Source organism: Diabrotica virgifera, chromosome 7 (genome assembly GCF_917563875.1).
Source record: "Diabrotica virgifera virgifera chromosome 7, PGI_DIABVI_V3a".
Taxonomy (NCBI): Eukaryota; Metazoa; Arthropoda; class Insecta; order Coleoptera; family Chrysomelidae; genus Diabrotica; species Diabrotica virgifera.
Window position 1 is genome coordinate 32,651,280 of NC_065449.1, and position 17,257 is coordinate 32,668,536.

The following is a 17,257-nucleotide window of genomic DNA, read 5'->3' on the forward strand; positions in this document are numbered from 1 at the left end:
TTGTATTGTAACTGTTAAGTAGGTATATTTATTTCGTTGAAATTATATTATAATAGAAGTATAACTTCTTACGTGCGTACAAAGTACACACACATTCTTTTTTACAATAATTAGAGGTAGTTATCACCCTTAAAAAACCAAAAGCGTACAACGGCTCAATATAGAAAATGTACTAGAAGAGGGTAAAATGAGCCTAATCCCAATTTTTTTGTACAAATCTAAGCTGGACGAAAAAATTGCGAGGTTTCTCCATTTTTTCAGCTTCATTTCCTGACCTATATGTTCAAATCATGATAACTAGTTGAAACGGTCAAAACAAAGAGACGCACAGTCATAAAAAAAGCACGTGAGATTATACTCGTATTATAATCGACATTTACTGAATCGATCCAGGAATAGTCAACTCAAACTAGTAAAAGTTGAATTAAATTTTTCAAATCAACTTTTACTGCTCCTTTTAGTTGGAGTTGACTCGAACTAGGAATAGTCAACTCGTAACTGAGAATCAACTTGAACTGTAACATATATAACACTGGAAAGAACTGAGGGAGGACTATGTCCAGCAGTGGACGATAAAATCCAGCAGTTGATGATGATGATAATACGCATAGACCACAAAAATAAACAGCTAGTCATTCAATTTTAGAGATAGTATAAATTTCTAAATAAGTATTAGCATACTTGGGATATGAACTTGTTTTTTAATTTTTAATTTTATTTATTTTTAAATTTTTAAATTACCCAGTACATTTATTTCGAAAATTAAAAAAAAACAAAAATTTTAGCGCGCCCGCCTATGTGTCGGCTAAAGAATTTTATGAATGGTAACGCATTCTTTAACCACTATCATAGTAAACTATGAAATACCAAACAACTGAAGAACTTTGCGTATGTTCCACGGCAAAATCGGCTCTATCGACGCACTCTATAAGAAACCATCGGAAAATAGACATTCATTGGCCTCGAATGTTTTTTAAGGTTCCCTGGGTCCTAGAGCCGTAGTCCCGTAGTGCGGATCTAGAAGCCCACGAGAAAGGGTATCTCGATTATTTTTCGATATGGTTTAGTCGGTGTAGTTTCTAGCACGTTGTTTGTTGTTCAGTTGTTATTTTTTGTTTTTTACTTTTTGTTGTATTTTTGATTTTTAAGAAGTTTCATGGAGGCAGAACTGGAAAATGGTAAAAGTAAGGAAATTTGTTTAATTACTTGTTTAATTATAGTTGCACACGTTGTTGATAGCGTGGGAATGCGTCAGTTTTGTTGTTGCTCTCGACGAATTGCGCACATCTGATTTTTTATGTAAAGTTTGACGAACATATTTGTAGTAGATAATATGTTTTTAAATAGAAGGTTGAAAAACAACTGCGTTTTCTTGTTGTTCAATTCAAACGGAAGTGCGGGAGATAATCGTAAATATTTACTCATTTTACCTATATTTTTTATAATACATACAAATATGTACAAACATATTGATGTAAGTGTTCTGATCCCGAAAAGGCATGTCCGCGTTATGTTAGTTACAATAATAGTCCATTCTTTCACGGTTTTTGCTCTAAATTTTAAAGAAGCGCTTGGATTGACATGAAATTTAGCATACGTATAGCTTACATGTCAAAGAAAAAAAGTGATATTGTGCCGATGTGTGCTTTTGCCCTGGGGGGCGACTTTCACCCCCTCTTGGGGGTGAAAAAATATATGTCCAAAATAAGTCCGGAAATGGGTAAACTGACTAATTTTAAGTAACTTTTGTTCTATAGAGCGTTTTCGCCAAGTCAACACTTTTCGAGTTATTTGCGAGTGAATATGTTCATTTTTCAACAAAATAACCACATTTTTAACCGGTTTTTCGCAAATAACTCAAAAAGTAAGTATTTTGTCGAAAGAAACGTTCTTAACAAAAATATAGGTTATAAAAAAGTAAAAAAATGGTGTACGCGTTAGGTCTCTGGATCTCGTAGACCCAGAGTTATAGCCAATGAAAAATAGATTCATATTCAACAAGTTTCAAATAGAATATTTCGACGTGAAATATCCAAAAAATTAAGCACTTTTTGGGGAAAACCCATTATAACTTTTTTAAAGTGTTTAAAAAAATCTTTATTTCTGTTTTTACAAAAAGTTTCTAGCATTTTTAAGCAAGTTACGCTCGAAATAAAGTTGGTCCCTTTTGTTTTTGCAAAAAAAAATCGGGAAGACCACCCTCTAATTAGCAACTTAAATGAAATTAATCGTTACCGCTCCACAAATTATTTCAATTATGTTGTCTTTATGTGATCTGTAAGTTTTATCGATTCAAAGGGCTTATTTTTGAAAAAAATTGGTTTTAAAGTAAAATTTTTAAAAACTTAATTTTTGAAAAATATGCTTTTTTTCAAAATAACTTAAAAATTGTTAGAGATACCAAAAATCTCGAAAAACAAAAAAAGTCAGATTTGCTTTTCTGAATATCACGTATTTTTTGTTTTTCTGTTAGACAAAAATTGATGAAGATTTGGTGTTTCTAAATTTGCATACATTCGTGATCAGTGACTCGTCCAACCCCTTTTAACTACAGCCCTTTCAATAATAAGGACTTTGAACCGATGAAACTTACAGATCATAAACAATATATACACGAGTCAAGAAACTTGTGAAGTCGTAACGATTAAGTTCATTTAAGATACTAATTAGGGGGTGATTTTCTCGATTTTTTTACCAAAACCAAAAGGGACTAACTTTATTTTGAGCGTAACTTGTTTAATTTTGATGCTAGAAATTTTTTTATAAAACAAAAATGAAGCTTTTTTTAAACACTTTAAACAAGTTGTAATGAGTTTTCCCCGAAATGTGCTTCATTTTTGGTATTTCACGTTAAAGTATTCCATTTGGAATTTGACGAATATGAACCTATTTTTCATTAGCTATAACTCTGCTTCTACTAGGTGTAGAGACGTGATATATACACCATTTTTTAAAAAATTTTACAAGCTATAGTTTTGCTAAGAATGTTTTTTCGACAAAATACTTACTATTTGAGTTATTTGCGAAAAACCGTCTAAAAGCGTGGTTATTTTGTTGAAAAAGTGAACATATTCACTGACAAATAACTCGAAACGTATTAACTTAGTGAAAAAACTCTATAGAACAAAAGTTACTTATAATTAGCCAGTTTATCCATTTCCTGACTTTTTTTGGACGAATATTTTTTCACCCCCAAGAGGGGGTGTAAACCACCCCAGGACAAAAGCACATATCGGCACAATATCACTTTTTTTCTTTGACTTGTTAGCTATGTGTATGCCAAATTTCATGTCAATCCAAGCGGTTCTTTAAAATTTAGAGATTTTGCAATATTTTACCGTTAAAGAACGGACTATAATTTTCTTATCTTACTCTCAATACGTAACGCAATAGGAACGTTTTTCTTTCCGCTTTGGGTTCATATTTTCCGTTTTTGAGCTCATTTTATTTTTATGCATATAATTACATACTTTAATATTTCTTGTATTGAATCTTCTTGTATCTATTAGCTACCCAGCAAATTTTATACCGCCTTTTATGCTTTATCGAAAATTTGCTGGTTACCAGATAGTCCAGAGAAATAAGGTTTTTGTCGGGACACTTGAGCAGCCAGGTTGCAAATGGGTTTTTTGGGTACTATATACCTACTTACTTACTTAATCCGTCCTCTTGTACCTTACGGTGTCGAGGTAAGTGGAGAAATGAGACGTCTCCATGCCTTTCGGTCGGTAGCTAGTCTTTCTGCTTCTCTCCACCCAATATGTCTTTTTCCGCAAGCCTTTCCAATATTTGCATTCCACGTTCTTGCTGGCCTGCCTCTTCGTCGTTTGTTGTCAGATGCCGCTTTCCATACCCTCTTTACAGTTCTACCTTCACTCATTCTCGCCATATGTCCGAACCACGATAACTGTTTCGTTTTAAGTCTGTCTAAGGTCCTTCCAACACCACACCTTTCACGTACGTCTTCATTTCTTATACGATCACGTCTGGTCACCCCGGATACCGCACGTAAATATCGCATTTCGCATGCTTGAATTTTACTACGGATGTTATCTATGGATATATACTTAATACATTTTAAATACAAAAATGCCGGTCACAGTTCGGACGAGAATTTTAGTTATTAACAAATAAGCGTCAAAAATGGCAGTTTTTTCGTTTAAATCGCTACAGGTAAAAACAAGGTAATTAAAAATCTTATTTAGAGTATTCATCTTTTAGCAGATAAGCAAAGGTTCAAAATGACAGTTTTTGAATTTTGGTCCGATTATTTGTTGCTTCGCTAATTGCAAAATAAGACTAAAATTTCGAAAATAAAAAATTTGCTATAACTTTTGTGAAAATTAACTTAAGACTTTCATATTGCACGAAAAGTTGAGACAACCAGTACATATCATGCACAAAAAATTTCAAGACGATTCGTCAATTAGTTTAAATTTTATTCAATTTGTTTTTCCAAAATAGCTTTTTTTTGCAATGCTATTGTTCAGAAAATAATAATGATATAGCAATTCTGTGGAAAAACATGAAAGAAGAAAACTTATATTTTTCAAACATTAAAAAAATCTATAAAAAGTCTTTTTTATCATTCCGAAAACATTTTACTAAAGTAGAGTCATTTTTGGCTTAAAAACAATTTGACCAGCTTTGTTAATATTGCCTGTAGACTTCTATATACATACAATTCTCCTGTAACAGTGTTAGTTACCATACACCTCCGAAAGGGCTTGACCGATTTTAATGAAATTTTACACGTATATCCTACAGGACTGAGAATAGGTTCTAATCTATTTTTCATGCCCATAAATTATAGGAATTAAGGAAGGCTGCGCCATTTAGTCCTGTCGCCAGGGGGGGTACAACGGCCTCGTTAATTCAGATGGACTTACCCAAGTTTTTTTTATGTATTTTGACCCGTAGAACACGAATTTTTTGGGTAACAGTTGATCCGGATGTCGATAAGATTGTTATAGACCAAGAACTTGAGGAATCAAATAACAGCGATTTTTGGCAAAACAAAACAATATTTTGTATTTTTTGGGTCATTTTAAGCAAAAAATATTTCTACAAGTTTTTTAGTAGGATGCACAGTTTTCGAGATAAACGCGGTTGAACTTTCAAAAAATCGAAAAACTGCAATTTTTAAACCCGAATAACTTTTGATTAAAAAATAAAATAGCAATTCTGCTTAGCGCCTTTGAAAGTTCAAGTCAAATTATGTCGGTTTTGATTATTTGCATTGCTAAAAATTTATTGTGTTATTGTTAAACAAAGCTACAAACAACTAGTGCGTGAGTGATGTTTCTATGATTTCTCATTTAAAATCGAACGAGTAGGTAGAATAGGTACTAGTGCAATCAAGACTATTTCTACGTTACATGCGTTAAAACGCATGTAAAAGCACGGGAAACCCTACGTGTTTATAGCTTTGTTAAACAATAAAAAAATAAATTTTTACCAATGCAAATAATTAAAACCGATATAATTTGACTTAAACTTTCAAATGCGGTAAGCAGACTTGCTATTTTATTTTTTAATCAAAAGTTATTCGGGTTCAAAAATTGCAATTTTTCGATTTTTTTAAAGTTCAACCGCGTTTATCTCGAAAACTGTGCATCCTGCGAAAAAACTTGTAGAAATATTTTTTACTTAAAATGGCTCAAAAAATACAAAATATTGTTTTGTTTTGGCAAAAATCGCTGTTATTTGATTCCTCAAGTTCTTGGTCTATAACAATCTTATCGACATCCGGATCAACTGTTACCCAAAAAATTCGTGTTCTACGGGTCAAAATACATAAAAAAAACTTGAGTAAGTTCATCTGAATTAACGAGGCCGTTGTACCCCCCCTGGCGACAGGACTAATTGACATTTTTTATTTTTTTGGACAAAATTGTCTACCCTAATTTTCTGTAGTGTAGAAATAAAAAATACATACAACCCTTAATTTTCAGTCTTCTATCACCAACCCCTATTTTTTAATAACCATCTATATATTTGCATCTATAAAATTCTCCTTTCACTGTTAGTTGCCATACTTCTCCGAGACCGCTTGACCGATTGTTATGAAATTATAGAATGTATATTCGGTAGGTCTTAGAATCGGTCGTAATCTATTTTTCATATCCCTGAGTGAGAAGGGGGTTCCCCCTAACATTTTGTAATGTTAGGTGGGGATATGTGTACATAACGTACTCTACAAGACTACCAGTACATACAAATTAAAATAATTAGGATCAAAATCCATCAACAAGCTCCGGCGATATTAATTACAGCATATTATGTTTGAAGAATCATTTTCACTTTTTGAGTGCACGGTTTTTAATAATTATTCCCCTCCACCGACCACGAATCGATTTCGTTAGGACTTAATTTTTAAAGCTTTATTAACCCCTTTATTGAAGCTCAAAGTTTGGTCAAACTTTACACATATACTATATACCTTGAACTTCAAAAAGGCGCTAGTTAGGTTGCTTAATTGTTATAAACAAAGTAGCTGTGAATTAAATAAAAAAAAGTGGCTAACTTTGACCCTGATTAACCTAGGCGAAACGGTTTTTCTTTTAAATTTGTGTAAAAATACCAGCTTTTCAAATCCCAAAGTAGTTTTAGTCTATAGAGTTAATATTAACAAAGTTATTCAAATTGTTTATAAGCCAAAAATGACCCTACTTTAGAAAAATGTTTTCGGAATGATAAAAATGACTTTTTAATGATTTTTGAAGTTATACTTCTTTACCGGCGATAGAGGGTGATTTTTTTTATATGTTAAAACCTATCAGCCCGGCGCATGCGCATTATAACTTTGTTCTGATTGGATGTTCAAATGACATGTCAAAAATTATCCGATATGGCAGCTGTGGTTTGGAGGTAAAGGTAAAGGTAAACAAATGTATAATATATTAGTTTTATTGTTGTGAGGACAGAAACAAAAAAGTTTATAATATTGTAGTGACTTTTAAATAGTTTTTAAAAGCAAGAGGTACGTAATAATTGTTAATGTATCATGGGTATAAACCTACCTATTTGATCTGCCAAAATACATAGTATGTAATACTTTTATTTATATAATTTGATTACCATCAAAATTTCTATCAATATTCACCTAATATATTGTTTTTTTACTCTATGTTTTGTTGTATTTTTTCAATTCTAAATCATTTCAATTCAAAATTAAAATAATTTGATCAATTTTCAAAATATCAAAATATCACAAGTTTAATCCGTTTAGTTAGTCGATCTTCGTAAATAATGACACATAGTGTCCGTGGCTAAACGGAGAAGGCGAATGAATTCCAATACCAACCGCTCTTATCAGCGCTGGTTCGAGTCCCAATAGAACTTTCTTTTTTGTTTTTTTAATACATTTTATGATTGTAAGTATATTTATTATATAATTGTATTTTCAGAAAATACGTATTTAGTTAAAAAAATTTCGACAATTAATGTTCAGGCATCATTTGTGGCTTGTTTAATGTGTTTGTGTGTGTTTTATTCTTTTATTATTTTAATTTTTGGCACTGTTCTAATAAAAATGTTTGAGAAGTAGTAAGTATAAATTAGTTTAATATTTAAACAAAATATAAATAAAAAGTATATTAATTTCGTTTAAATCATATAATAGAAGTATAACTTCTTATACGTGCGTACAAAGTACACACACATTCTTTTTTTTTAAAGGTCTTGAAAACATAACTACAGTAGAACGTCAATAATCCGGATTAATTGGGACCGGACCCCATCCGGATTATCAAATTATCCGGATTATCGAAATGACCCCAAAAAGAGGCCAGTATACACATTAAAGTACAACAAACGTTTTAAAATTTTATGTTTTCTCTTGTACAGTAAAGTGTCTAGAGGTGAAATTAATCAAAACATTTTTTTATGTTTAAACACTGTATTGTAATTAATTTATAATAGCACCATGTGTACAGTAAAAACATCAGACACTATTTGGGCTTTTAAAAAAATGTGTAAAATATTTTTGAACTGCGGTAGAGGTTCGTTTTTCGCAGCGAAGTTCTTAATTTATTTTAAAAGAATCAGATATTTTTGCTAGATACAAATCCGGATTATGGACGGTCCGGATTTTTGACGTCCGGATTATCGACGTTCTACTGTATTCTTCTTTCACGCGGTTTCCACAGAATTGCTATATCATTATTATTTTCTGAACAAAAACATTGCAAAAAAAGCTCTTTGGGATAAACAAATCGAATAATATTTAAACTAATTATTGACGAATCGTCTTAAAATTTTTGTGCATTATATGGACTGTTTGACTCAACTTTTCGTGCAATATTAAAGTCTTAAGGTCATTTTCGCAAAAGTAATAGCAATTTTTTTATTTTCGAAATTTTAATTTTATTTTGAAATTTCCGAAGCAACAAAGGATCGGACTAAAATTCAAAAACTGCCATTTTAAACCTGTGCTCATCTACTAAGAGGAGGACACTATTAATAACATATTTAATTACCTTATTTTTACCTGTAGCGATTTAAACGAAAAACTCCCATTTTTGACGCTTATTTGTTAATAACTAAAATTCTCGTCCGAACTGTGACGGGCATTTTTGTATTTATAATGTATTACGTATACAGTACCCAAAAAACCATTTGCAACCTGGCTGCTCAAGTGTCCCGAACATGTTATATTTTTGCCTTATTTCTCTGGTGTAAGATGTAAATTCAACGTTTCTTTAAATTTATGCTTTAGTACATTTATTTTTATTGTAGTGTAATAATTCGTACAAGTTTCATGCCCGAAGATTCTTAACCATGGTTCATGTGATAACTATACTGCAGACTTAGATCTAAATCATATAATCTTTAATTGTGAACAAATAAATATCATATCCTACAAAAGTACTAATTGCTAGACCTCGAGAACAGAATGTAAGATTACCGATAAATATGTATTTATAAGCTTCAACACCAAAAGTATTAATGATATTATATAGTTCTATCTAATAGACTCTAGACTAGACTCTTAATATTTACTATAACATCTTCAACTTTTAAAATATTTGTTGGTAAAAAGGTTACCTAATGCCATCCCCTCCTTCTGAACACACACATAGAAAAAGTTCTTAACCCAAATAGGACTAAAACTTTTTCTCTAATATTTAAAAAAAAATTAGACTTAGACTTAGGTCCGTAAATATCTCTAATAATAACAGTTATAATATATCTGATGGTAATATATTTAAGTTTAGAAATTTATGTAATCAAAACTTGGATAAAATCAAAACTAGTCTTATCATGTGTCACTTTAAGTTGGATTCTGTTGATGTTAATATCATTTACCAGGAAATTTTGCAAAATTGTTAAAATGTAATCAATAGCATAATACCAATTGTAGCATGTCAGTTTCAATCTAAATTACCTTGGTTTGATTATGAGGTGTTTAAACAAATTAAACAGCCTGACAGGGCTCATAAACATTTTAAAAAATGTATTGACGTAATTGAAAAACAACATAAATGGCAAGTTTTTAAGATACATACGAATGAGGTAGTAAATATGTTAAAGCTAAAAAAAGAGCGATTCTATTTTAACAAAATAGACAGGTATAGAAACAATCCAAAACAAATGTGGAAAACTTTAAAAAATTAATCAATGATAATAGCCGAAAGATGCCAAACTCTGTAATCTTTGAAACTGCTACCGGCCAAAAACGGTTAACAAACAACGTAGAAATAGCTAGAGTTTTAATGAATATTTTGTTGAAAGCATTGAAAGTATGTATTGTTCAAAGTATTGAAAATTCTGAAACATGGTGTAATGTAAATAATAATCTATATTTAAATTTTGATAAATTTGAAGAGCTTTCAATACAGGATTTAAAAAAAATTGTTGGCAATTTGGGTAATAAATTCTCACTACACGAAACGTTAAATTGCAGAATGGTAAAGGAAGTTTTTGAAACCATTGGGCACGTTATGTTAAATTTGATTAATACATCTCTTGCTACGGGTAAAATTCCTGACGTATTAAAAATAAGTACTATCACCCCTATACAAAAAATTCCCAATACTACAAAAGCTGAAGAATTTCGACCAATCAATACTTTACCTCCTATAGAAAAACTGTTAGAAATTGGTGTTTATGAACAATTATTGGAACATGTAACAAAAAATAAAATTTTAATTAATAATCAATCAGGGTTTCGTAAACAATTCTCTTGTGAATCAGCATTACAAGTTACAATATGTCACATAAAGAGTAATTTAGATAAAAATAAGTACGTAGTCGGTGTATTTCTAGATTTAAAAAGAGCTTTTGAGACCATCGACAGGACAATATTGATATCAAAACAGTATGGTGTGGGAGGTGCAGTAATTGCGTGGTTAGAAAATTATTTAGAACATCGCAAACAGAAAGTACGTTTTAAAGACCAATTATCATCTGAAATGGATAGTAATACAGGTATTCCTCAAGGCAGTGTATTAGGCCCTCTTTTATTTATTCTATACATTAACGATATCGATATTTTTGTAAATTGTGAATTTATTAACCTTTTTGCCGATGATACTCTAATATGTTGTAGTGATGAAAATTTTGATATAGACATTCAAAAAATTAATACTATTTTAGATATGGTTAACAAATACTTGAAAATTAATAAACTTAAGTTGAATGTTTAAAAAAACAAAGGCAATGGTTTTCACTACTAAACATAAATATAGCTTGCTCGATTCTGAGAACATAAATTTAAATATTAATAATGAAAAAATTGAAGTGGTTACAACAGCTAAATATTTGGGATTCCAACTTGACAATATTCTGAATTTTGACAGTCATTTTGAGTATGTTCATAAAAAAATATCAAAAAAACTATACTTTCTGAGCAGAATATCTCAAAATTTGTCAATGGAGTCAAAAATTACAGTATATAACACAATTATTCAACCTCATTTTGACTATTGCTCATCAATCTTATATTTATTTAATCTTAATAAACTTAACATGCTACAAAAATTACAAAACCGTGGAATGAGAATAATTCTTAAAACAAATCGTCGTACCCCAATTAGGTCGATGTTAAATACTCTAAACTGGTTCTCTATTGAAAATAGATTGTTTTATTTCACCATGATTTTGGTCTTCAAAATAGTAAATGGTTTATCACCTGAATATTTTCAAGAATTCATTTCTTTTAAAAAAAGTATTCATTCTTATAATACCAGAGGTTTAGATGACATATATATACCTAGTACTATGTATAAAAGTACGATGAATTCGCTCTTTTTTAAAAGCTTCCTTAAGTTCAACCAGTTACCTGCAGCTGTAAAAAAAATGGACTGGTCTCAATAATTTCAAAATATTGCTTAAAGAACATATCAAAAATTTATAGTGTACTTTCTTTTCTTTATATTGTATGTATATTAGGTTTTTTCTATTTAAAAATAAAGATCTATCTATCTATCTATCTATCTATCTATCTCTCTATCTAATAATGTTTAGAAAAGTAAAGTTTAGCAGATATTTTGATAAAATATGATGCTTTTCTCACAAAAGGATCTCCTTTTTAAAATCCCTATTAAATCCAAAAACAAAAAACTTTATTTTTCATTATTACAACAATTAAAACAAAAAATATCTAGTAAACGCCAGCAATGTGTTCATATTACGTATACTGTTTCATAATATTACGCTACACTGATCAGATATCACTCTCTTTTTTCTTATTGATAATATCGTTTTACTTGCTTTGTTGGATAGACCTAATTCATTGGGTATTATGGAAACAACATTCGTATCATTCCATTTGCAAACTGCTATTTCGCTCTTTTCTGCAGTCCAGTAGTCAAAGAAACCTCTTTCTTTTTTTAGTCTATTGTCTATTTGAACCAATAATATCAAAATATTCATCTAGCCGATTTTTCTTCATTCTGAAATGTAAGCTCTTTCAAAATCAATAGCATGGTAACATAGTTGATAATTATATCATAGAGCAATTTGAGAGCCTTGTCTTCAAGGACATCAACACACTGTAATACTAGACTAGGCTCCCAAACCAAGAAGCTTATGAATAGGGGTACAAGATTTTAAATATGAATCCAACCACTCAACATAACCTACATCGTCTAGTAGTCCCCATCCAAAACCTGTATCCTCATCTAATAGATTTCGCATAAAAAAACTAATTAAATCCATGTTTTTCCATAATACGGAATCATCGACTCCTGTTAGCAATGGTTTTCTTATTATCCATCACTACCAGCAAATACCAACATCGATCAGCTAAACCATGGCCAAGTTTGTCTGAAATCTCGAAACCCACCAACAAGAACAGCTACCAATCTTCTAAACCAGTGATTCTCAAACTTTTTGAGTGATGTACCACAAAATACTTTTTTTATTTATTTTTTGGTACCACCTAACTGAAATATCTATCTAGCTAAGTAGTCTAATGAACTATAATAATGCTGATTTTGGCATTTAAAGTTTTTTCGTTTTGCGTACCACCACAAATAATAATCTGTACCACCAGTGGTACATGTACCACAAATTGAGAACCGCTGCTAAACAATTTCACAATCAACGAGCATAGGATGGGTGAATGAAATGTCTCAGCTATAGGATAAAAACACAGACAACGCACAGCTATTAGAAAATCCCACAGTCAAACCCAAAGATTCCTCTCTTCCGCACAAAGAGGTGTAATCTGAACACAATCAGAGTAGATCAGCGGTTCTCAATCTTTTTGTGTCATGTACCACCAAATACTTTTTATTATTTTTGGTACCACCTAACTAAAATACATATCTAACTAGGTGATCTAATTAACTATAATAGTGGTGCTGATTTTGGCTGTTTTTGCGTTTTGTGTAATGTACCACCAAATACTTTTTATTATTTTTGGTACCACCTAACTAAAATACATATCTAACTAGGTGATCTAATTAACTATAATAGTGGTGCTGATTTTGGCTGTTTTTGCGTTTTGTGTACCACCTCAAAAAATGAAATGTACCACCAGTGGTACATGTACCACAGATTGAGAACCGCTGGAGTAGATCATGGAGTACGCATTAAATCACTTTATCAATCACTTAAACAAAGCTTGTTATTTGACAAATGCAATGCTGCTGAACAAACAGTCTACCACATAACCCAATACTGTTCAGCCACATGATTCAAAGGTAGTTTAAACGAAATCCACGAACTAACTCTTGAGGTAATGGCAACATAACATCATATTTTTTTATTTCTCTTTTTTGTTTTCATTCCATTCTAGGTAAAGCATGATTTGAGTTCTTTATGCTTGTAAGATTTTCAATTTCAATAAAGTTTTCAAGGCTTACAAACCTTTGTAAACCTTGAAACCTTTAATTCTTGCCCCTATGTATATTATTCATTGCAAGCAAGATAAAGATTTTTTTTGCATTTCATTCTATGTTCACTAATAGGTCTACCTGCTACTCAATTCTACGTTCACTACTAGGTCTTTGTGCTAGGTTATTTCTTTCCGGAATCCCTCTGTTATAAACCGTTCGTACTTCAGCCAATTGGTTTTTGTGTATCTTCCCATTGATACCCATTAGAAGATTCTGGAACCCTGTATCAGCTTGTGCAGGCCTAGTGCATAGTATCATAATAGTTCTTCGAGTTACTTGACAGTTTCCAAAAAGTATTTGCCCCGTGTGATTTAGACCTAGAGCGTAGCAGTTATGCAGGCTGTGAATGACTGTTTCAGGTCCTGTGCCTCAGAGTCTGCAGCTTAGGTCTACATGAAACAATCACATTGTTTTCAGTTGTTCCTTGACTAGCACATGTACATTAAGGAAATCTTTTATGGTTTGGCGCTGATTCCCGCTTATTTCAAGCAGTACTCAAGCCCAATTAGCGCATGCTAATATCCAATATATATTTTGCCGTGTGGTGGACCGGATTTACTTCGTGCTTTGTGGCATTCCAAAGAACAGCTCTGAACCGAAGATTTTGTAGCTGATCCTCTTCTGGATTGCCATATTTTTCCCGGTGGCCTGGCTCTCTTATTAGTATGACATTGCTATGTTTTATCAGTCCATCCAGTTCTTCTCATCGTTCCGACACTAGTCTAGTGACTACCTTAGGGATCCTGAAAACCTCTATGGCCTCTTGATTTTCTGAGAATATATAGGGTGACGCAGATAAAGGGCCTATTAGAAATATCTCGAGAACCAAAGGTAAGAGAATCATGAAAATTGGAATACAGGGGTTTTGAGGTATAAACTATTTTAATGAAAATATTTTGGTCTCTTTGCTACTTCCGGTTATACCGGAAGTTGATTATAACTTCGTTTTTTTAAATGGGACACCCTGTATATTTTTACATTTTTTTATTTTGCTCGATGTCTTCTTTCTTCAAATATGACTTTTTGTAATATTATACAGGGTAGTTGTAAAAGATAATTACAGTTTCTTATAAATTTTGTAGCAAACTTTACACCCTGTAGAATTGTACTGATTTGCTATTAAAACTCCATTTATGTTCAGATGATTTTTAATGTAGTCTATTATTATTAAAAATTAGTAATATAACGAAATGTTTAATTTTAGTATACAGGGTGGGTCGAAACTCGGAATGATTATTTTCTTAAATGGAACACCGTGTATTTTAGTATTGAAATGAAATGATATTTTATAGTACTTTTTTATTTCTTAAGCATTCCCCATACCTAACTGCTTTAATTTGTAAGTTATTCGTAGTTCTTTAAGCCAAACATTAATTGCAACAAAAATTTACGTGAAATTTTATTAGGATTGCCGTGAAAATACTCAAGCATAAATCATTTTTTGAAAATAAATACATGTTAATTTAGAATGATCCTTAAATCATTAAAAACAAACAATAGACACTTAGATTACGAGAACGTTCATACTAATATGCAGATTCTCAGTGACACTAACATTTAATTCATTTTAATCATTTACAATAGTTTTTGTTCGATCAGATTGCTCGTAATCTTAATGTCCAGTTCGTTGAAATCGCTCTAGTAAATTTTGAAAAGTTTCTCTTTTTGGTTGTCATCTATCATGGAATTGCTGATGATAAATTCTTATTGCTAGTAGCACATTTTTATTTGTTCTATCTATCCTAGAACAAAAAAACATCTGAATCAATTCCTCATTAGAAAAATTCATATTAGTAATGGTAGCAAAGCAAATGGAACTTCAAAAATAGTAGAATGTTTAAGCAGAGCTTATTTTAGTTTAAGCATATTTAGTGTTGAAAGTTATAGCCAACTAGATAGAATATTGTATGTTTTTATTAATTTAAACACATCAACAATCTTAACTACGTAGGTATTTTGATATATCAAAATATCAACCAGTATTAATAAATTAAGGGTCAGTCGAGATTATTATGTGTTTATTTTCGAAAAATTATTTATGATTAAATATTTTCACGGCAAACCTAATAAAATTCCACGTAATTTTTGTTGCAAAAGAACTACGAATAACTTACAAATTAAAGCAGTTAGGTATAGGGAATGCTTGAGAAATAAAAAAGTACTATAAAATATCATTATATCATTTCATTACAATACAAAAATACAGGGTATTCCATTTAAGAAAACTCAGAAAATACTCATTCCGAGTTTCAACCAACCCTGTATACTACAATTAAACATTTCGCTATATTATTCGTGTGAAGTTTGCTACAAAATTTATAAAAAACCTTAATTATCTTTTAAACTACTCTGTATAATATTACAAAACCTCATATTTTAATAAAGAAGACATCGAGCAGGATCTAAAAATCTAAAAATATATAGGGTGTCCCATTAAAAAAAACCAAGTTATAATCAACTTCCGGTATAACCGGAAGTAGCAAAGAGACCAAAATATTTTCATTAAATAGTTCTTACCTCAAAACCCCTGTTTTCCAATTTTCATGATTCTCTTACCTTTAGTTCTCGAGATATTTCTAATAGGCCCTTTATCTGCCTCACCCTGTATTGATCCGCTTTGCTAGCCTTCTGTTCTTATAAATGATATTTCACTTTTATATAATATAATTTTGAATTAGAATAGAACATGCTAGAATCTTTCGAAAAAATCAAAAGACTGCTATGTGATTCTCGAATAAAACTCGAAATTCGACTACGTTTATCAAAATGCTGGTTTTGCTCAGACCTAGCATTGAGTGGACTTTATTCAGTTGAGATGTAAACCCTTAAAACATCAACCGTAAATAAATAAGTTGGAGGCCTTTCAAATGTGGATCTACCTACCGGAGAATTCTCAAAATTTCATGGACATCACATACCTCAAACGAAGAAGTGCTCCATAGAATAGGCAAGGAACAAGAACTTTTCAACACTGTGAAAGAAAAACGTCATATCTAGGCCACTTACCGAGAAATAATAAAGTACCAATATGAATATGCTCAAGTAATAGTGAAAGGAAAGATCGAGAAAAAGAGAGGACTAGTAAGGAAAAGACTATCGTGGCTAAGAAACATTCGACAATGGAGAAGGCTAAATTTGGAACAGCTAATAAGAACAGCTGAAGACAGATAAGAGTTTGCAATTGTAGTAGCCAACCTCCATTGAGGAGAGGGCACTTTAAGAAGAAAAAGAAGAATTTTGAATTCCTTTTAAAAAGTCTTTCCATTCATCCAATTTTTTGCGCAATTGCTTATGGCTATCTGGTCTTGATATTAGCTTACTCAGCCTCCTCCAACTTCATCTCGTTAGAAAGATATAATAAATATAGAGCGTCAACAAGAATTTCACTGATTTAATTGACATTTTATCGCAACAAGTATCTTCCGTCCCGTATTACCAATAAAACAAAGAAATCTAAATTCTTCGATCTTTTTACGATCAATAGCTTTTAGTAGTGTTCGAGAAAAATGTAATATAAACATGCTTTAGGTGGCTTGAGCTTTAAAAAGAAACTGGTCGTTTAGGTCGTTAGTATTCCACGTTTATACAACTTCATAAAATTTATTCCATTATAGATAAAACAAAACGAACCGCAGTATGATGTTTCAATAAAAATTTTATGGCTATTTTTAATTAATATACAGTCTCTGATATTTTGTAATAAAACCCTTGGAGTTTGGTTTTTCTAATAGCATAGTCGTATTTACAAAGGGTTATTGTTTTCCTTAATTAGTCATAAATACAAAACAATAAAAAAAAGTTAAAACTAGTCATTTTTCCATCTAAAAAAATAATAATAAAATTAGTCCAACGCAGCGTGTTTGGTGTTATATTACCACCATAACCACGATATTCAAATTCAATCACAGATT

General features: G+C 31.2%; 1 protein-coding gene across 1 annotated transcript in view; it reads left to right on the plus strand.

Annotated features, from left to right (window-relative positions):
* Nucleotides 1-866: 866 nt before the first annotated feature.
* The window catches only part of LOC114332140 (protein lin-28 homolog), a 133,766-nt gene continuing 117,375 nt past the window's right edge, over nt 867-17,257 (plus strand). Inside the window, exon 1 of the mRNA XM_050656778.1 lies at nt 867-1,184. Coding sequence (XP_050512735.1) covers nt 1,157-1,184 — 28 coding nt within the window. The 5' untranslated portion in view covers nt 867-1,156. The remainder of the gene's footprint in view (nt 1,185-17,257) is intronic.